Source organism: Staurois parvus, unplaced genomic scaffold (assembly GCF_062004578.1).
Source record: "Staurois parvus isolate SC_StPar_1 unplaced genomic scaffold, SC_StPar_1.0 ptg000087l, whole genome shotgun sequence".
Lineage (NCBI taxonomy): Eukaryota > Metazoa > Chordata > Amphibia > Anura > Ranidae > Staurois > Staurois parvus.
The window spans coordinates 9,907,136-9,928,263 of NW_028317883.1; the positions used below are offsets into that span (position 1 = coordinate 9,907,136).

General features: G+C 38.4%; 1 protein-coding gene across 1 annotated transcript in view; it reads right to left on the reverse strand.

The window, feature by feature from the left end:
- Positions 1–15,803, reverse strand: part of POU2AF1 (POU class 2 homeobox associating factor 1) — a 97,305-nt gene extending 81,502 nt beyond the window's left edge. The window contains exon 1 of the mRNA XM_089670233.1: positions 15,563–15,803. Coding sequence (XP_089526359.1) covers positions 15,563–15,578 — 16 coding nt within the window. The 5' untranslated portion in view covers positions 15,579–15,803. The remainder of the gene's footprint in view (positions 1–15,562) is intronic.
- Positions 15,804–21,128: the final 5,325 nt, after the last annotated feature.

Here is a 21,128-nt window from a genome sequence, read left to right on the forward strand (position 1 = left end):
TAGAGGTATCAAGAAACAGAGGTCAGTGAGAATTTTTTTTATCTCATTTACTGCTTGTTAAGAACTAATATACTGTATGTATTTAATATATCTGAATCTTAATAGCCTGGGGATGAGCAAACCTGTTCAGGTTCGAAACATATAGGGCAAGGGAGGTCCATCAAATACTGCCTGAAATATGAAAAACCCCAATCTCAGCAGCACTTAATTTAAAGTGGGAGAAGAATCATGATACTAAATTGTAGCTGTCTTCAAGCCTGATAGGCAAGCTGACCACTGCCATGAGGGACATAGAACAAAGCAACCAACAGAGTTGCATAGAATAACATTCATAAGGCAATAAAAGAACAAAGAAATAGGCTCATTGATGATATACATGTAGGTACATACAATGTCAGTACATAACAGTGAATTAGCCTTCATATTCAGACAACTGAGTAGGCAAATCAGAAACAGAAAGATCCCACGGTTCCCAAACTGCTTCAAAGATGGGGACAGAGTTAGCACGCAAAGCAGTGAGATACATTCTTCTAATCTCTGCTATAACCTTTACCAATTTCGATCATGCAGAAGGTGTAGTAGAAAGCCAATGCATGGGAATGGTTCTCCTGGCCGCTGTTAAAACATTTGAGGATAGTTTCCTGGCAAATTTGGAGAGACCTGAAAAAGGTAGACCCAGCAAAAAGTGGATGGGCTCAAATGAAATGGGAGCCTGAAAAAGTAGCTGCAAAAGGATAAGGAACTATTTCCAGAATGGTGCAATGTGTTGGCAAGTCCAGAAAATGTGGAAGAGAGTGCCAATTTCCTTACCACATCACCAGCAGACAGGAGAAACAGTCAGATTGCAAGCATGGAGAACCTCAGGGGTCTTATACCAAAACATCAGCATTTTATAAGTGTTTTCTTTATATACTACACACAGAAGATCTGGTGACAGCCTCCCAAATCCTACTCCACTGATCCAAATCAATATCACATTGGAGGATTCAGAGCCGTTTGTGCAAACAAAGGTGTGTATCAATAGTAAGAGGGCAGGCACCCTGAAGTAGCTCATAAGTAAGGTATAGACCCTGAATGCAGATGTGTTCAAAGGGAATAGGCTTCTCAAGGGTTAGAGAAGGGGCTTTGGAGGAAAAGAAGTGATGTATCTGTAGATAAACATAATACTGGTGACATACGAGGTGACACACGAGTAGCTTTTTGAAGCTAAGAAAAGGGTTTAAGCTTACAGGTCACTGGGTGGACCAAATGTCACAATTGAAATAGATTGGCCTCAGCCCAGGGACTCATGCGAGCCAAAGCCAAACTATCTGGAAGACTGGGATTAAGTATGATATTGGTCAGGGGGGAACACAGAGAAGACAGGGCGAATCTAACCCTACACCGCCTTCATATAGCTACCATAAAATGCATGGGCCAAAGCAGGAGATGTTTGTGAGAAGTGGTTTCAATGTTGGTCATAGACCAGAGTAGGGAACAAGGGTGTTTTGGATGTAATTGTAGCCATTCAATCTCGGCCGATTTATTAAGGGGGCGCTGGGAGGACCACGAGACAAGAGCGCGAAGGGGAGTAGCCAAATAATATAACACAATGTCTGGGGCCCCCAGACCTCCCCTAGCTCGAGGAGAAAGAAGGACAGTACGGGAAATTCGGTGAAATTTATTATGGCAGATGAAGTGGAGGAAGGATTTCTGAGGAGAGCGTAACTTGGACATGGAAATAGGAACAGGAAGAGTCTTAAATAGATACAGAAGTGTGGGCAGTACGGTCATTTTAAGCACATTAATCCTACCAAGGAAGGAGATGGTGAGATTGTCCCAAGATTTTAAGGATTGAGAGATTGCATGAAACAGAGGGGAGGTAATAGCTTCATAAAGGGAGTGATAAGAGGTGGTAAGGTTGATACCTAAATACCTCAAGGCATGGGGGCACCATCGATAGGGATAATTTGCCTGAAGAAAAGATAAAATGGTCGATGGTATGTGGAGTGGTAATGCATCAGTTTTAGACGCGTTAACCTGGCAGGGCATTGAAAAGCTATAAAGTATGATGTAAGACCGGCAGAGTAACGTGGGGTTCCTTCAGCGTCAACAAAATATCATCAGCGGACAAAGACAGTTTAAAGTCACTATTGTGAGTGCATATCCCATGGATATCTGGATTGGATCTGATAGCTATAGCCAGGGGTTCCAAACAGAGGATAAACAGCAAAGGGGAAAGCAGGCATCTCTGGCATGTACCATTGGACATCCAAAAGCAAGGGGATAAGAATGACGCTAATATGACCTGAGAAGAGGGAGTGGAGTAAAGAATTTTTAAAACAGCTACAAATGGACCACTGAGCCCAAATCTCTCTAGGACTAGAAACAAGTATGGCCAACTTAATCGGTCAAATGCTTTTTGGGCGTCCAAGCTCAACAAGAGAGCAGGGGTTGGGGACTTATTGACAATATCAAATAGGTCAATGGTTCTCCTGGTGTTATCTGCGGCATTTCTAGCCGTGACAAAGCCCACCTGGTCTCTGTGTATAAGCTTGGAGATACATTTGGCAAGTCTGTTAGCTATTATTTTCGTAAAAATCTTGTAGTCAGAATTTAATAAGGCTATAAGGGATAATTATCTGTTAGGGAATGGTCTTTATCTGGCTTGGGGATCACAGAAATTTACACACATGTAAAGTCATTGTGCGGATGTTACCCCTTCAGGAGATCCCGAAACAAGGTCAGAAGATGGGGGCCTAAAATGCGCATTCAGAGCTGTGACAGGAGAAGGTGACAAAATAGTAATTGTAAGGGGTCAAAGAAAGTGTCAGAAGCAGCCATCTGAAAGGGAGGGTGAGTATCCAGGGCTAGACAGTTATAAGGCTTCTCATAGTATTCCCCAAATGTTGTAACCATAATATGCGGGTTTGCCATCAGACTGGAGTAGGTGACCCGGTAGTGAGGGGGATGTTTGAGATTTAAGTCTATTTATGGGCATGCAAGGCGGTTTATTAGAAAAATCCTAACATTTTTGCCTAGCCCAGGCGAGAGACTGGGCAGTTTTATGCAGGTCAAGCATGGAAGGCAGGGGATCCAGAGGAGGCGGAGTGCGTGGCTTCCAACACCCGATTTTTCCCATGAAGATGCCTGTGAGTTGCCCAACGTAGGAGAGGGCTCTCCCGCTACAAGCTCCTGACAGTAGGATGGAGAGACAAGACAGGTTTTATTTTTAAATAAACATTAGAATGCATTATTTGTAATAGCAGCATCAATTATTCTTTTTCTGGGAGTACTGTATGTCAGCTGCTTAGTTAGGTCAAATATTATATAAAGAAATGAGCCAGGCTTCAGCTTGAAATAGAAATAGATGTAATATTTGGGACATTGTTGCCATAAATATTGTTAATTGGCTGGAAAGCATGTAAGAAACTTGGTAAGTTTGCAAAGTAAGAGTGCTAGATGAGGGAATTTGTTTCTAGAAATAAACATTAGAGTGTATTATTTGAGAGGCAATAGCCACAAATGTCACACAGTGCCTGGAAATTATGTAAGCAGATTGGTAACATTGTAATAGAAATACAGAAAGAAGAGACAGGTTTTATAATGAAATGAAAATTACAGTGTATTATTAGAGACAATAGACACAAATATTTTTGAGTGACTGGGCACTGGAATACATTGCAAACATTTAGACACAAAGCAGGATTTGCTCTGCAGTATACATTAGAAATTTGGCACCTGAAGTCCATCTGTGGAAATACTGTGTGGTACTTTTACAGTGCTGGAGAACTGGAATAGATTACAAAGTTTGTATCATAATGCACAATTTAGCAGCCACAACCTGTAATTCTGGCAGGGATCAATCGTCTTTTTTTGGCTGGGAGTGTTTGCATCAGCACTTCATTTGATGTAGTCAGCAGTCACATGTTCAGTGCTCCATACAGCTGGACCCGGGCGATGTGTTTTTAAAAAAAATACTAAGAAGTGGTGCTAAAGCAGCTGTCATTATCACTCCTTCTATCAGGGATCAGAGGATTGAAGGCACAATGGTCATCAGAAGGGATCTTGACACCATCAGGAAGTGTTGCAAAGAAGTTCTTACATACATCTCTTCAAAATTCTGCATTTAAGTCTTCCTCTGACATTGTGACAAGAGATCAACCATTTTACCTTTTGGATTGGGGAGCTATAAGGATGGTCATCAAATAGTGGTCCCTCTCTTAGTTGATGCAAATCCTGAGGTCCTTGTTCAGGCATTTGAGAATAAAGGAGCCCATTCACCAATGCATGCACAAATTATCTGCAGCAGAGGACTCTGAGACATCACTGGTGCTGAGGACAACACTGTCCTCAACAATCTCATCCCACTCACCTACAGCGCCTGGGGTTTGGGAGGGGTGAAATATTCACCTGGAAGTCTGTCCAATTTCCTCCTTGCTGTCAGTATCCCAACCCTCCTCTACCTCCTTGTATTCCTACTCAATGTCCTGCTGCCTGGATGGAGGGATGGAGGCTGTAAGTAAAGTTTCCTGCTGGCTCTGAGACAACAAATTCACCTCCTGCTGCTGCTGAGCCTCCAGTGCTTAGAATATCAGACCATACAGTGTGTACTCCAGGAAGAACATGAAACATATTGTATCACTATTCCCCACCTTGTTGCAGCTCACCATTCTTGTCACCAAAATGCTGCAAACATCCTAATTGATATGATGAAAAGAATCCTAGCTCACCAGATCCTGTTCATGTACAGTTACAAGAAAAAGTATGTGAACCCCTTGGGATTACGTGGTTTTGCATGAATTGGGCATAAAATGTGCTCTGAACGTCATCTAAGTCACAACAATAGAAGAACACAGTCTGCTGAACATAATACTACACAAACATTAGATGTTGCCATGGTTTCATTGCACATAACATGTAAACATTCACAGTGCAGGGAGGAAAAAGTATGCGAGGCCCTAGCTTAATGACTTCTCCCAGAGCTAATTGGAGCCAGGAGCAAGCCAACCCTGCCCTTAAAAAACACACACCTGTTTTGGGTTTACTGGTTTTAAGAAGCACTGTCTGATGTGAACCATTCCTCGCAGAAAAGAGCTCTCAGAAGACCTACGATCAAGAATTGTTGACTTGCATGAAGCTGGAAAGGGTTACAAAAGTATCTCCAAAAGCCTTGATGTTCATGTGTCCACGGTAAGACAGACTGTCTACAAATGGAGAAAGTTTAGCACTGTTGCAACTCTCCCTAGGCGTGGTCGTCCTGTATCATAAATGAGGGGTATCATAAATGAGGTGACTGACAAACAGGTAATGATGGTGATGTATTTCTGACAGCCGAAAACTCAGTCTGACTGCCTAAAGTGACCACAAACCCTGGAAATTGAGATATTTTATTATGAGCTGCTGAACCACCAGTTTGGGGATATGTGCTGAATATGGAACATGTGTAATTTGTCCTATAATCATGAACTTTGGGTTCATGTATACACCGATAATTTTGGGGGAAACAAAATCCCAGTTCTGAAGCATAGTGACGGGAGTATAGTGATGTTTAACTACTTCGCAAAAAAAAAAAATGTATTAGTAGATTCCATAGAGAAATTCCAGGGTTTAGTGTTATGTGATGTAAATATTCTATGAAACAGAGCAATTTGCCCAAAGAATAGTTTATACAGAGGTAATTTTATTTTATTTTGTACTAACAGAGTTGTCGTTGAAGAAATTGCACCTTGCATGCATATCTGACTGTCGGCTAAAATCTACAGACATTCTTGGTTGTGCTAATCTTAGCTGTGTGTTCTGTCTGCTATCATCACTGTGACATTTGAGGATAAGGCTCAGATTTGCTGTTATTGTGGGCTTGCATCAAACCCTGCAGGTTCCAAATTTCTAGTCCCAGTGAATTTATCACGTGGATTAATATTTATTTTCAATCATAATGAAGTTCATGGCCTTTAAAACATGGCTGCCAGGCTTAGAATGGCCAATAAAAGGGTTTTTGGATAAGCTAGGTCTAGTTTAATATAAAGAGGTGGGCACAATGCAGCAATAGTTATGTTTTACTGAATGTCACATAAGAAAGTATAGATAAGGAAAGCTGAAAATCTGCATAGGGAGAGTTTAGTGACAGTTAGGAAAATTGGCTTTAAATTTGATTGCTTACTCTTTGGGTAATCACCACCTTTGTTTCTTATTTTTATTATTGTTATGCGTGGCTTTTTTTCTTGAATGTTAGTGTAGCGATACCCCTGTAGGAGCCAATAATTTTGTAGGTCCCTTGGTCTTTTCCAATATTCTGCCCCGCAGCCAGGCACACAATCACAGTCACTCTTTGGCTCAATGACGAGTCTAGGAGTGTTCTTTTTTTTCCCATTATTTTATTTTTGGAGTAACTGGGATAGGGTTTAGGAAATTGAGTGGGATACTCCAACAATGAGAAGTATGTACAGGTTGAGGACCGTAAACTCCTTTCTGAAAAGCTGAAGCAGAAGTCCTTTCAATAGCAAACTGTTATTGGACTTGCTTGATAGGAGAAGCAGTTAAAAGCAAGCTTCTTTTTTTAGAGCAACAAGAGCAGAGTTCCTTCCCATAGAACTAGATGGACTGAGTTCTTCAGGAAATCAGCCGATGTTCTCTTTGGTCACACAGCTGATTCCGTAGCACAAGAGGGGTGACAGCAGCCCAAAAAGTTTCTAAAGGTCTCTCACTGCAATCTGTTCTCATAAATGTCCAGGGAAAGTTGGTTGTCTCCTTCCAACATCCATGCAACACCTCTCTCCTGTGATACCAGACTAGATCTTCAGAGGACAGACCCTCAGTCAGCTCTCTGTAGGTTCAGCATCCAGGCCCTCAGGTCACCCAGCTGAAGCCTCACAAACAGCAAGCACATGGCAGGACTGCCCAGAGGCCAGCAAACCCTCCAGGCTGGACTTCCCCTCTGCAAGCAAAAGTCCCCAAAACTCTGTGTCTCCAAGTATTTATACAGACTCCCAGCAACCTACAGGGCCACCCTCCCTAGGATTGGCTAGGGCTGTATAAATATTCATACTGCTATTTATATTGCTCCACACCTGTTTCAGAGGATTCTACTGCTCTCTGGAAAGCAGAGGAAGTGGGCAAAACAGCAGCAGCTGAAACACTGAACAGAATTAACTGATCCTATGCACCTGCATTGATTACAGTGAGAACAACTAAATCTACCGAACACAAACAAACTCAGCTCCACTGAACACAGTGATCCAGGACTAAACTTTCCTACCTAGGAGGGTGCTACATTAGTTTGTGGTTGATTTCAGGGTAGCAGTCTCTTTTAGCTGCTGTACCTTATATGGCAACTGTTGTTATTTTTCTTTGCTGAAAGGCTTTCCTTTAAAAAAAATTTAGATTTAGTTTCAAGGGGGTTAGTTTTAAGGTTTTTGTTTGTAGGTGGAGGTGGGGGGGAGGTTATTGGTGTTGGTAGGGCCTGTGGGGTGCTCAAAGCACAGCATTCACTTTTTGCTAAACTTCTGTTCTTGGAGCTCCCTTTTATTCTCAACACACAACTGCATTGTTTAAAAGAAAAAAGAAATCTAGATGCAAGGACAGTATACACCTAAATCACCTAAAATTACTTTATATCACTTTATGGTTTTCATTCTAATCTTTGCTATGTTGCTTAGTGAGTAGCTTCTATGCTAGCAGATATTTTTTTAACCTACAATGAAAGACTAAACATTTATAAGTGGCTTATTACTTTTAAACGAGTGGTTAGTTAGTCAAACCATGATTGCCAGAAACATATTTTTCTGGGCTCCAGTGAGGTAGGACGAGGGTAATGTAGGTTCTTAATAGTCATTGATTTACAAGAAACTTAGTAATATGTTAATATTTTATGCTGTATTTATCAATTATGTTATGTATACTGAGACATATGGTCTTATTAGTATGTGGGAAGTTGGGAACCTCTGACCTTTCCTATTCCATGGTTTTGACTAGTCTTTGGACTACTAACTACTAATATACTGTGTGTGTGTATATATATATATATATATATATATATATATATATATAAAAGACAAAGAGCCTTTTGAAATTAGATGCAGAATACAAGTATGAATCAAGGACTATTACCTCCTGGAACTTCAAATGAAGAAGTTGTGAGCTACCACTGGCTTGAATATGCTGTATTTATCTATTTTTGACATCTGTAATACATCTTTAAACCAAGCTAAGTAAATTCCTTTTATTATTATATTCTCAAGTTGAGTGAATTTATTATGCAATGTACACATATCTGAAGGAATATAATATCATAGGAACTTTTAAGTAATAAAAGTCTAACCCTTTATTAAAGTACATTACAATTGTATTAGACACTTGAATCTCTTATAATATAACTATATTGAAAAGGGGAAGAATTGCAGCAACAGAGATTATATTGTTTAGAGAAATTAATTGTGCCTAGACAGTACCCTGACAAAAAAAATCTACCATTTAGCTTGAATTGCCTATAAAATGTTGCAGTGTACTTTCTTATACATGGTGTATCCTAGATACTCCGGTGTCTGTAGTGTGAGGTCATCTATACTCCCTGCTTCTGCCTCTAGAGATTATTATTATTTATTGTTATTATTATACAGGATTTATATAGCGCCAACAGTTTGCTTAGCTCTTTACAATATAACGGGAGACAATACAGCAACAATACAGTTCAATACAAAAGTGTTAGGAGGGCCCTGCTCCTTGGAGCTTACAATCTAAGAGATCACTTTTCTCAAGGTCTCCTCCTGAACATTGAAATTACTGTTGGTGATGTCACTTTTGTGGGGCTCAGTGTTCTTCTGAATACTGGCAAGAAACTGAGGACCTGCAGTGGAATAATCCCCTTGTTTTTATTTCATTTATTCTGTTGATCTGTGCTTTCTTTACCTTTTCTGCTGTTTACTGATCAGTACTCCAGCTGTCTTCAAAACATCAGTCATCAGAGGAATGAGTCTGACATGAGGAAGAAAACCCTGGTCCTCTCCCAGGAAAGCCACCTCCCAATAGAGAAACAGTGCAAAATAAGGCATGGAAAATAGGTCTTGAGACGAACATTAGGCAATAATGGGAATTGATCATTTTCCCCTTGCTTGACTTTTTGCTGAAAACAGCTTTCATGGAATATATTCTATTAAACAAGCATTAGATCTTATTTCTGCCTTCAATACCATCATTACGTACAGTACAATGCTCCCAAAATTCCATCATGGACCACTGAAAACACATGAATTTACAGAGTCTTTACATACAACTGAATTGTAATAAAACTGTTATGAAATATTTGTTTTACTAATATATATATTGTGTTTCAGTGTCACTTTATAAAGTACACAGAAGCATTCACGCCAGTATTTACCCCATCAAGGATGCAACCTAATGTCCTTATCCCAGTCACACATAATTACTAAAGTTAAATGGACTGTTCACTTTGCAAAGGAAGTTGTACCATTGCAAGGGAATTCACTCCACAGCCTAGTGAACATGAAATTTCACTGTGCAAAGATACCCAATCATGTGGAAAATGAAAAAAAATATGTACAGTATAAATGTATTTTTGATTGTAGCTGGATGATTGCAGTCAGCAAATCTTCACCTCATTCACTACGTTTTGAGAAAAATTCCCTTGCAAATTGCAACTTCCCCTGCAAAGTGAACAGTTTATTTGCCTTTAGTAAATCAACCCCACAGATAACAGGTCTGACATTCTTATAACATTCTTGTAGGGGACCAAACCGTGGATGCCAATGCTACCAGCCAAGCCTACCGCTCATACAGCTTCGGTGCTGAATAACATATATTAAATGAATGCTTGAGAACAGTTTAAAATCACTAGCAAGTGGAAAATGTATTTGCTTTATCATTCATAGTTTATTATACCGCTTAGTATTTGGAAAGATCATTTTATTTCAGCAGTTGCAACAGTGATAAATTTATACAACTTTGATCTTATCTATGGGAAGTTCAAATCTGACCTACTGAACATTTGTGACACATTTAATTTTTACAGAGATGGAAAAATAGGTTAATCTATTCATTTGAGCTATCTGTCTACAGATTCTGAAGCTAGAATCAAATTATATTATTATATTATAGAAGCATTGTATTTGATGACAACAGACAAACTGAACTGAATCAATATAAGAATTTGTAAGGTATGACCACCTGATTATAATGACCCACACAGCAAATTCATGGTCTGGTTATTTGTACCCCACACTAAAAAAAAAAACAGATTCAAATGAAAACAAAAAGACTGTAAGACAAAAATAAAGTTACTTACTTGCACTCTGGCTTCCTCTCACAGGAAGGTGCTCTAATACTGGACAGGAATATTTTCTCATGAAATTTATGATCTTCAGCTTTCCCAGGATCCCAGGAAAAGGCTGCCTGATATTGTGCTAACTTTTTTTTAGGGTAACTGTATTTTTTATGCAGGGATGGTTCAGAGTCTACAGGATAGGTAGGCCTTGCATTTTACTGCAAGGTCCATGTTAAGATCATCACATAGATTGCCACTAAAAGCCAGGAAGGATTGGTTTGATTCAAAATGTTATATACAGTATGTTTTTATCTTCCCTAGCACTTTTTGTTGGTGCGGTATGTACAGTATTTTCTTATTTTTGTTGGGCCTTTGAGGTTGAATTTGCTGGATATATGTCTTTTTGTAACCTAACTTTGTGCCTATACAACATTCATTGTTCTATCATAGTGAATATATAAGCTGGGCCTTCTTTATGTAATGAAATTGCACAACCAGTCTGCTCCTTATTGCTCCAGAATATATCAAAATCAAATGGGTGTTTAAAACCATGAACATCGACCTAAACGTAAAACATCTGTTGTGTGCATTCCTCTCTCTGGGCCTGATTCTCTAAGGCCATAACTATCATCCTCAAAAGAAGTGTTGTGGAAAGTGGGGATTTTTTAGTGCTAACAGATACAACACAAAAAAAGTGATATTGTTAAAAACCTATTTATTTATTATATACATTTGTAAAATAGGTTGTCAGCAAATTATATCCTCACAGTATTTACTATGTACCCTCAATGCGCTAGAGATGTGAACGTTTCAGTGATGAATTTACTAAAAAATGTGGTTTGCTTTTGCTGTATGCCCAATTTCCAACATCGGTGCTCATAATGAAGATTCCAATGGTAAATATCCATGCATATGTTGCTTTTTTGCTTTAACAGCACAATTTTAATTTTTGTGCCCAATTTCAAGTGAAATACTGGTGAATATTCCTTAGTGTACTCTACTGGAACATAAAGTACAAAAGTAGTATTATCTGATTGTTTAATGTACATGGCAACCTAGGACTGCATTGTACACATTGAACATCAGTATCTGACTTGCTAGATAGGTTCCGGGACCACGATTATTATGACACTCTTGCAAGCTGGCAATGCACACATACCCTAGCAATTTATCTGTGCATTTTCTCATTTCTTTAGTAAATCATGCTCTCTGTGTACGCATTATAATTTAAATAACATTAACGCATATTTTCTTAGTAAAAATAAATACATTATTTGCTATTTTGACCAAGAAATGCACACACAGCATTCCCTAGGAAGTGATAGCCTAGACATAATGAGCTACTAGTCCATCAAAATGTACATATAATAGTAATTCTTAAAAATGGCAGAGTGGGCAGCACAATGGGCAGCACAGTGGCTTAGTGGTTAGCACGTCTGCCTTGCAGTAAATGGGTCATGGGTTCGATTCCCGACCATGGCGCCTCCTGCATGGAGTTTGCATGTTCTCCCTGTGCTTGTGTGGGTTTCCTCCGGGTGCTCCGGTTTCCTCCCACACACCAAAGACATGCTGGTACGTTAATTGGATCCTGTCTACATTGGCCCTAATATGTGTATGTATGAATGTAAGTTAGGGACCTTAGTTTGTACACCCCTTGAGGGTTAGGGACTGATGTGAATGTTCAATATATATGTGTAAAAGCACTGCGTAAATTGACAGCGCTATATAAGTACCTGAAATAAATAAATAAATAAAACGTGGCATGAAAATGGCAATGCTCGAGTGATAAAGGATAGTTTTGTTGGTAAATTTCTAACAATCCATGCTCCATTAAGGCTGATGTTCTCATTTAAATTTCTAATGTAAATTATATTGTCCTTGCTGCTTTCTGCAGGCCGAAAATATTTACAGCCCAAGCCTGGAAACCCAAACATGATTTCTTGGAGTTGGGTCACATCCAGTGCAGGGCTATGGACCCTTCTCTGGTCTTGATGTCAATAGGACCCTAGATTACTGGATGTGGTTCCATTTTCAGATTTGAACCGTTTAAAAAAAATGAGTTCTATGAGTTTTTTTTTATCTTTGGTGTGAATAACATAGCCGATTAAGAATATCCGGATTTACAATTCCAATACTCAAATTACTTTTTGTCCACCAATCCTAGAATAAAACCACTAACCTTCATATCATTGTCCATTTTTGCCCCCAGTGGCAGTTAATGTTTCCATTTTTATAGCGGTGTAATCACTTTTACACACAGAAAATCTTAGCGTCTTATTCACATAATACATTTTTTTGGAGGTAGGGGGTTGTAGTTCTTTTAAATATCAATATAAAATGCAGCTAAATATTTTGTGTGAATTGCCATTTCAATCACTGAACATAAGATTTGCATTTTTTTGGCACAGTTTGCTAAGTTATCAAGATTTAGCCTTACAACAATACTGCAACACATGTACATTGCATATGGAGTAATAAGTACTATATTTGCATAACTTCCCCAGTCTACTGGTTTTTTACCATTGATCTATGGATATTAGGTGGTCATCTGACAGTTTGTTAGTGTTCCATGGTCAGCCAGTTTGGCACAAATCATTACATACTTACAAAAGCTAAAAAATACAGAAATACATATTCATTACTTTATTTTTCAAGCAAGAAGATAAAAGCAAAAACTTCAGTATAGCTACCATGAAATAGCAACATAAGGCTACATTTAGATTAATTCCAAGGAAAAATCAAGCCCACTACCCAGTCTGATAGCTACAGTAATTAATATTGCTGTAAATTATTGGGAGCTTTATTTTAATGAAAACATTATCCAAAAATTGATAGATGAATGACTCAGTACAAAGTGCATGGGGTTTCAAGGAGATTGAAAACTAGAATTCTAGATTTATATTATGGTCAATATTTTTAATGAAGGGACTTCAAGAAAAAGGCATGCAGTCTCTATTTCAGGTATGCGTTTTACCTAGTTTTGGTGTCCCCAGATATAATCTTTCATCTACCTGATGATTCTATAAGCATATTGCGAGACTATATTTCTGATTCTGACCTGCATGTTTCATGCTTTTCCTCTAGATCAGGGGTCTCCAAGCTTTCTAAACAAAGGGCCAGTTCACTGACCTTCAGACTTTAGAGGGGCTGAGCTGTGGCCATTGGGAGTATAAATTATCTTGGTGGGAGTAAACAATGCATCTTTGGTATTTATGCCCTATCATTGGTGTCAGTGGGGGGAATAGTGCCCCATCACTGGTGTCAGTAGGAGAAATAGCACCCCATTGTTGGTGTCAGTGGGATTGCTCCATCATTGGTGTTATTTTGAGGAATAGTGTCCCATCATTTCTAACCATTAACACCTGTGCTAAAACCAATTCCCCACACTTCAGCAGCTGTATTTTCACACAACCATGTGCTTATATCAAGATTACTCACAATATACAGTGCTCCTATAGTGAATGTGAAAAAAATCTCTTAAATATCTATAAATACACAAATTCTTTTAAAGTGCTATCCAGTCCACAAAGTGCAATTTTTCTTTATGTAAAGTGCTTCTTCCAAAAATGTGTATTGCTATTGCTTTTCTTCTTCCATATGTGCAATTAAAAGTGCTTCATGCAAGAATGGTGTAAACTTCAATTCTTTTTGCTTCGATGCTATCTCCAGTGTTTCACTCCACCACTGTGGCCACCACCATTCCAGAAAACTCAGAAGACAGCCATGACCTTCTCATTTAACAGTTGGTCTCTACTGTATGTGTTTATGTATAAATTCCCGAATCTGATGTATTGCTTCCAGGAATCCACCTCTCCTTATTTATTGGCATCAATGGTAGCAATAGTGCCCAATCGTTGATGTCAGTAGCAGGAATTATGCCCCATTGATAGTGTCAGTGGGAGAAATAGTGTCTTGCATAAGTGGAAAGAAAAGTGCTCCAAGGGCCACATAAAGGCAAGCAGAGAGCCACATCTGCCTCCCAACCTCCCCCCCCCCAGGCCGCAGTTTAGAGACCAGTGCTCTAGATGATGCATGTTATTTATATGCTTAAATTACTCATTTTATTGTCCTTATTATTAGGTTTCTATTACAGGGTTTTCTTTGTTTTGAATATGGAATACTTATGGAAATCACTAAAATTGTGTACAACAGAGATTATATCTTACAAGATTGCCCACAACACTTCACACATCGCCTAAACTGTTCACCAATACCAGTTATTAGAGCAAATCATACGTTAAAGAATATCTAAACCCAAAAACAAAAATGTAATATATTGCAGCTTACCAATTCTTAGAAGGGGTGGCTGCATTTTTTATAGGCTTTTTTTTGGGGTGGCTACAATCATTTCTCCACTTCAACTTTGGAAGAGCAATGTAGCCACCCTTGGACAACAACATTTTTCACCTGTGGAGAAAGTGGTGTTGGATGGACTAGTATATTTAGGTGGACATTAAATCCTTTAAATCAAAATTAAATCCTAACCCCAGCGAACACTTTTTAAGCAGATACAGAAACAGTTTTTTTACTATTGCGATAAAGGTCTTAACTAAATGAACAAAAACTGATCGTTGTTAAATGGTCTGTCCCAACCATCTAACTGCCACGTTTGCTGGATAACTTGGTCTGTTAGAGGAAGCTGAAAAATAACAGACTTACTGGTAGGATCAACAGTTAAAAACTATATTACAGGGTACTCAGAAAAACAAAGACTTCGGTACCAGGCCTTTTCAAATGAAGGGCCCAATTGGGTCCGCCTATCAGTTTTTCAGGTGGACCTGATCAGACAGTCCTTTCACCTCTATGGACTGATAGGTGTAAACTGACTTGTGTCCGTTTGCACTTGCCTACCTCCAATCCAAACTGGTTTGTTAAAAACAAATGGAAAGGGATCCACCCCCCTCCATCTAGTGGATCAAATCAGATGGCAGTACGGTGGAAATGGACACCAGACTCCATTTACTCCCAACTGCCTATAGACCAGAGTGGGCTGTGTCTGTGTCCACTCTGCATAAACTGAGTGGACACGGACCTGTCTTCCACCCACTCCACTCCGCTCTGATCAGCAGGGGATCAGCGGACACCCCGTTTGAATGGAGCCTTAATGCTATTGACAGACTGTATCATATGTGTAATTTCCTATTTTGTCCATAGTGCTACTTCAGCTGTAAAAAATATTGCGTAGTTCCATCACTTAATGATATAACAATGACTAAAAGCTCCTTCAATATATGTGTACCATCTTCAGTTATATACTTATATATAAAGTTTAAATCATACTTAAGCAAAAAAGAGCAGACTTACATTTTTGCCAGTGCATGTTCTGTGACAGCAGGCTAGAGTTTTTCTTCTTTGAAGTAGACAGTTTGGCAGTTTAAAGGTTCTTAGTATGGAAAACTTTTGCCTTTGAAAGCAGGATGACAATTGAGAGAGTATGTCTTCATCAGGGTTTTATAAGTCAAAGTACCCGATTCACTGATGACATCATCACATGACCACAAGTAATGTGTCAAACAAAGCACACATGGAAAGAAGCTAACTTACTTTTTAGAACAAGTAACATGTGCAGGATAGTGAAACATCAGAAAAAATATTTTTGAATTAGCATCTGTTCCTGAACTAGACCAAGTAACTAGTGAACAAAATATTTGCCAGTCTAATGCATCTCCTGAATTAGTTCCTTGTATTTTACAGGTCAAATGTTATAACATTTACACTGATTTTGAATATAAGTTGTTTATGTAAACCATGAGACGGTTATCTGAATATATTCAGTCAACATATTTTTTTGTTTTTCCTCTTTTAATGAGGTACAGTCCCTAAGGACTATAGAGTGGCAAGGAAACACCTGCAAGCTCTTCAAGCATCACTGATCCTCAAAAAGTCTTTCTCTTACTTCATGACAAGTTACAGTTCTCATATAATGGTTAAGAGAAACCTAATTTAGAAATGAAACATTTTTTTCATGTTATCCCTTACAGGACTGTAATACATTTGAAAACTGAAAAAGATTATATGACTGTGGCAATGCAGTTGTAAGTTCTTCTGTGCAGTGCTTTTATGGTAGAGTTTATGGATAAATAGTGAATTAATTGTTCTGTGAGTCACAAGCAATTTTAAGTTAATTACCCCTATTTTTAATTGGATTGTACATAAGGGTCACTTTACAAAACTTTTGTGTTTATCTTTTTACACGGGTTTGTGAACCATTTCTGTGGAATTTAGAGTGCAATGTTTGAATTTTGAATTGAATCTTTTGCACTGGTACTGGTATAGTTTGTAAAGTATATATTTGATGTACTATAAGCTCCAACAAGCAAGGTCCCTTGATCCTTCTTGCATTGAACTGTTTTGTAATTGTACTGTCTCCCTTAATTTTGTTAGGCATTGTGCAAACTGTTGGATCTATATAAATCCTGTAAAATAATATTAACGATGGTGTTAGATAATAATGGGTTTACATACTGTATGTATTATGTAGGATCATTTGATAATCTTAAAGGAAATATTTATTGAGAGAAATACAAAAGCTTCCTTTGATGATTAACCTCTGAAAAAAAAGGTTTAAAAACTTATAAACCTGAAACTGACTTAATTTTAAGAGTACTGAAGTGCAGGATTTTTCAGAATCCACAGCACTCCTTAGAATCTGGGGCCCTAGGTAGCCACCCGTTCTGCTCCTATTTTTTTTTTTTATTGAGTTTATTCAAGATATTTGTCAAGATTACAAGGATCAAACAAGTAATTACAAAAGAAGTCGAACATAGTATTTAAATGTTCAATACAAAGTGAAGGACATACGACATGTCAAAGAAAGTGACTATCAAAATCGCAAGTACACAGTACATCTCATGTAGCTGTTATCAAGTCATGGCACGTAAGTACATTTCTGTATGATACAAGATTAAAGCTGACCATCAAAATGTCAGTTACAGAGCGTCAAAAAAATAATCAGAAGCATTAATACAAATAGAAAGATAGCAAAGTTGAACAAGTGAACCAGTAATACATAAAACAGTAGATTCACACCAGACTGAGGGAAATTATTCAGATTGTAAAGAATGCCGGGTGAGAAGACCTTCAGAAGAGATAGAATATGGTGGACCATAAGGCAAACTATCCCAATACTGGCTAGTTGATCCCTTACTTTTACAAAAACCTGAGATTCTCTGGAAGTCTACAGGAGTCTGCGGAGGTGAAATCTGGAAACATCCTTCAAGATAAGGAATCCCCCAGATACCTTCCCCCCTACATGAATGAGTAAAGTGTACATAGTACCTCTGGTTACACATTCACAGCACACAACTTTTACAAAGTCTTCTATTTAAAACCGTCCCACAATGTAAATCCACTCTCAACTAAGTCATCCAAAAAAGAAGATTGGCATCAATCATGATGAATTACAATCCTGACAACCCTGATGTATTTATATGGTGTCTGGGTTCCAGTGTGTGGTGTTTCTGCCATTTGTCTTCCAATCTGTTTCAGCTACTCTGGATGAGCTTGTTTGAACATCAGCACCTAGTCTGTGCTTGAACAACAGGGGGAAGTCTTGCAGTGCTTTGAGCGGCAAGTTTTTGTATAGGAGTCACAATCCTGATGACCCGTCAGGAAAAAAAACACACACCACACACAACTATATGATCTCAACAGACTTCAAGTTGAAACTGACAGTTCCCAATGGAATGTAAACAAAATGTATGGGAGATTGTTGACATACTTGTTCAAATATGGTCAATTACTGTACATCCCCTCAGATAAATACCAGCTTGTTTACAAGCTGGCAGATAGCAGTATATTGGCATTTTAGCAATTATGCTGTGCAGAATGCACAGCTGGAATTATTTATTGGTTGGCAGTAGCAAATATTCAGCTGGTTAGCAAACTCTGAACATGGAAGTTGAACCTTGTATTAGACCTGATCCAAACCTCATACCTAATGGTGGCACATGTAAATCTCCGGTCTGGAGCTTTTTTGATACTTGCAGATCCTATACAATAGTAGAACAGCTATTATGTTCAGGTTTATCTACAACACTCCCAAATTCTAATACAGTTTTTAGTTTTGAAAAAGTGCAGGCGAAAATTACACATTTTAGAAATTTTTTAAACTGCCTACAAGAAAGGTTTGCTTTTATTATGAGTTGCAATGAAGCAAAAACTGTTAAGTGGCCTAAAATATTATTCTTCATTAGGGGCTTAAGAAGGCTGACTGTAAAAAGTGAAATGCCAGAAAAGCCTTGGAGCCAGCCTTCTCCAGCTGAAGGTTTGGCAGCCAAAATAAGTATCCATACTTAGCATATATATTTTTTAAACAAAATTTCAAATGCACTTTTGTCATTGTTTCACATTTCTGGAATCTTCTCCAGTAGGTTATTATCTGTAATCAGAATCTAAAAGTCAAAAATCAAGTTTGCATATGTATACATACATTATTGCTTTTTCAAGGGTACATCTGTCCCAACCATATAAATTAACAAATACATGGGGTTTTAGAATGAAAGCTTGCCTACATCTTGTTTTGACTTAATCTCCTGCCATAGCATGACCCGTATTTGTGATAATGAACTGCTGTAGTAAGGAATCACTTCATCTCTGCACTGGCTTGCTGTCCTTTATTAAGTCTTCTCTTTATACTCTTTGATAATATTCATCCAAAGATGTTTATTTTCTTTGCTTCATTGCCCAATGATGTGTTGCTTTATTTTTGTATGTATCACCTTGTGAATTACTTTGACAAGTACAAAATCTTTTTTTTTCTTTGAAGATGCCAAGGGTTAGCTTATGTGACATTAAAATAAATGTTTTCCTAACCAGAGAAGTCAACATCAAAGCACAAAATCAACCCAGAGTCATATTCTGGGTTTACCAATGATTTAAGGAGAGATATAATAGTTCAATACATATTTCTTTACTTATTATTATACAGGAGTTATATAGCGCCAACAGTTTGCTCAGCGCTTTACAATATAAAGGGAGACAATACAGCAACAATACAGTTCAATACAAGAGGGATAGGAGGGCCCTGCTCCTTGGAGCTTACAATCTAGGAGGGAGGGGTTAGTGGTACAAAAGGTAATAATTGTAGGGGATGGACTGGTAGGAAGAGTAGAAAATTCCATTATTAGCTGAGGGCAGAATAGGCTTCCCTGAAGAGATAGGTTTTCAGAGATCGCCTAAAAGTGAGCAGAGTAGGCGATAGTCTGATAAATTGGGTTAGAGAGTTCCAGAGGATGGGGGAAGCTCTGGAGAAGTCCTGGAGAGGAGCATGGGAGGAGGAGACAAGGGAGCTAGAGAGCAAGAGGTCTTGTGAGGAGCGGAGAGTACGGTTTGGGTGATATTTGGAGACAAGATTGCTGATGTAATTTGGGGCAGAGTTATAAATGGCTTTATATGTTATTGTTAATGTTTTGAATTTTATCCGTTGAGCAATGGGAAGCCAGTGGAGAAATTGGCAGAGAGGGGTGGCTGATACAGAACGGTTAGTAAGGTGGATGAGTCTGGCAGCAGCATTCATGAAAGACTGAAGAGGGGATAGCCTGCGATGAGGTAGGCCAATGAGGAGGGAGTTACAATAGTCAATATTCTTCAGGAATAGCAAGGTCAAAAGAGGAAAGTGTTGAGGGAGGTTTAGTATAAGGTATGCTAAGTGGGATGGATGTCTGTGCAGTGGCGATGCCCCTACAAATTGCATCAATCTTGCTTTTGAAATGATTTTGAATCTCATGAGCAGTGAGTGAGGTGCTGGGTGGAGGTGAAGGTGGAGAAAGTAGAGAGTTAAAAGTAGAGAAGAGACAACGAGGACTGGATGATAAGCTATTGATGAGAGTGACAAAGTAGGCTTGTTTGGCAGCATGGAGGGAGGAATTGTATGTTAAGAAACCAGATTTATATAGGGTGAATGCTTGGTGAGATTTGGTTTTACGCCACAATCACTCCAGCACACGACTATGTCATTTAAGATTTTTGGTGTTGCCAGTCTGCCAAGGTTGTAATGGTCGGGGCCTGATGCTTCGTGTGGTTAGAGGAGCAAGTGAGTCTAGTGTGGATGAAAATAAATCAGTGTAGTTACATGTATACCATTTGGAGGAACTGCGGTTCCCCTAATTACAGTAGGGATTGGTAGCGCAGGCAGGCAGTGTCCAGGGGACATTTATGTAAATACCTTGTTTAGTGCCGCCGCTGCTAAAAAAAAATGTTTCTGTTTTACAAGAAAGCTCTACAAAGAGAGTGCTATGGGTGCACCATGTTTTACATATTTGTTTGTAAAATAAAGATTTACTGTACAAAAAATAATAAAATACACTTAAAACTTACAATAGTAAAAACAAAATAAAGATTCTAAATGTGCTTTATAAATAATTTAAATTTCTCTATCAATACATAAAATCCAGTTAACTCTACCCTCAGACAGAAAACCAATATCCAAGATATAGTGATTGTATCGGTATATAGTTCAGATTAGTTAGAGAAAAACTCCAGTAAGAAATGGTCACATCTAACTTTAAAAAATGTTGAAAGGAATGACCTGTAACTGATTGTTCTTTATATATAAAACTTTAGCAATAAAAATGTTTTGATTAAAAAGAAAAAACTAAAAAAAACATAAAATTAAATAAAAATTGTCATTTTTGAGGCGATATCTGTCCTATACCTGCCTAAAGTGGCTGTAAACCTTTCACTTAAAAAATTAACAAAAGCATGTAGACAGGTTGAAGTTAAGTTAATTAGGCGCTACCCTGGATGGGAGGAGAGGGGTTAATGTTCTTTCTGGCTCCTTGCTGTTGCCTTTTCCTACTCTTGGTCCATTTCCATGGCATCGACCGCCTTCCCGGTTCTTCAGAGAGAGACAAAACTGGATAAGGTGCCA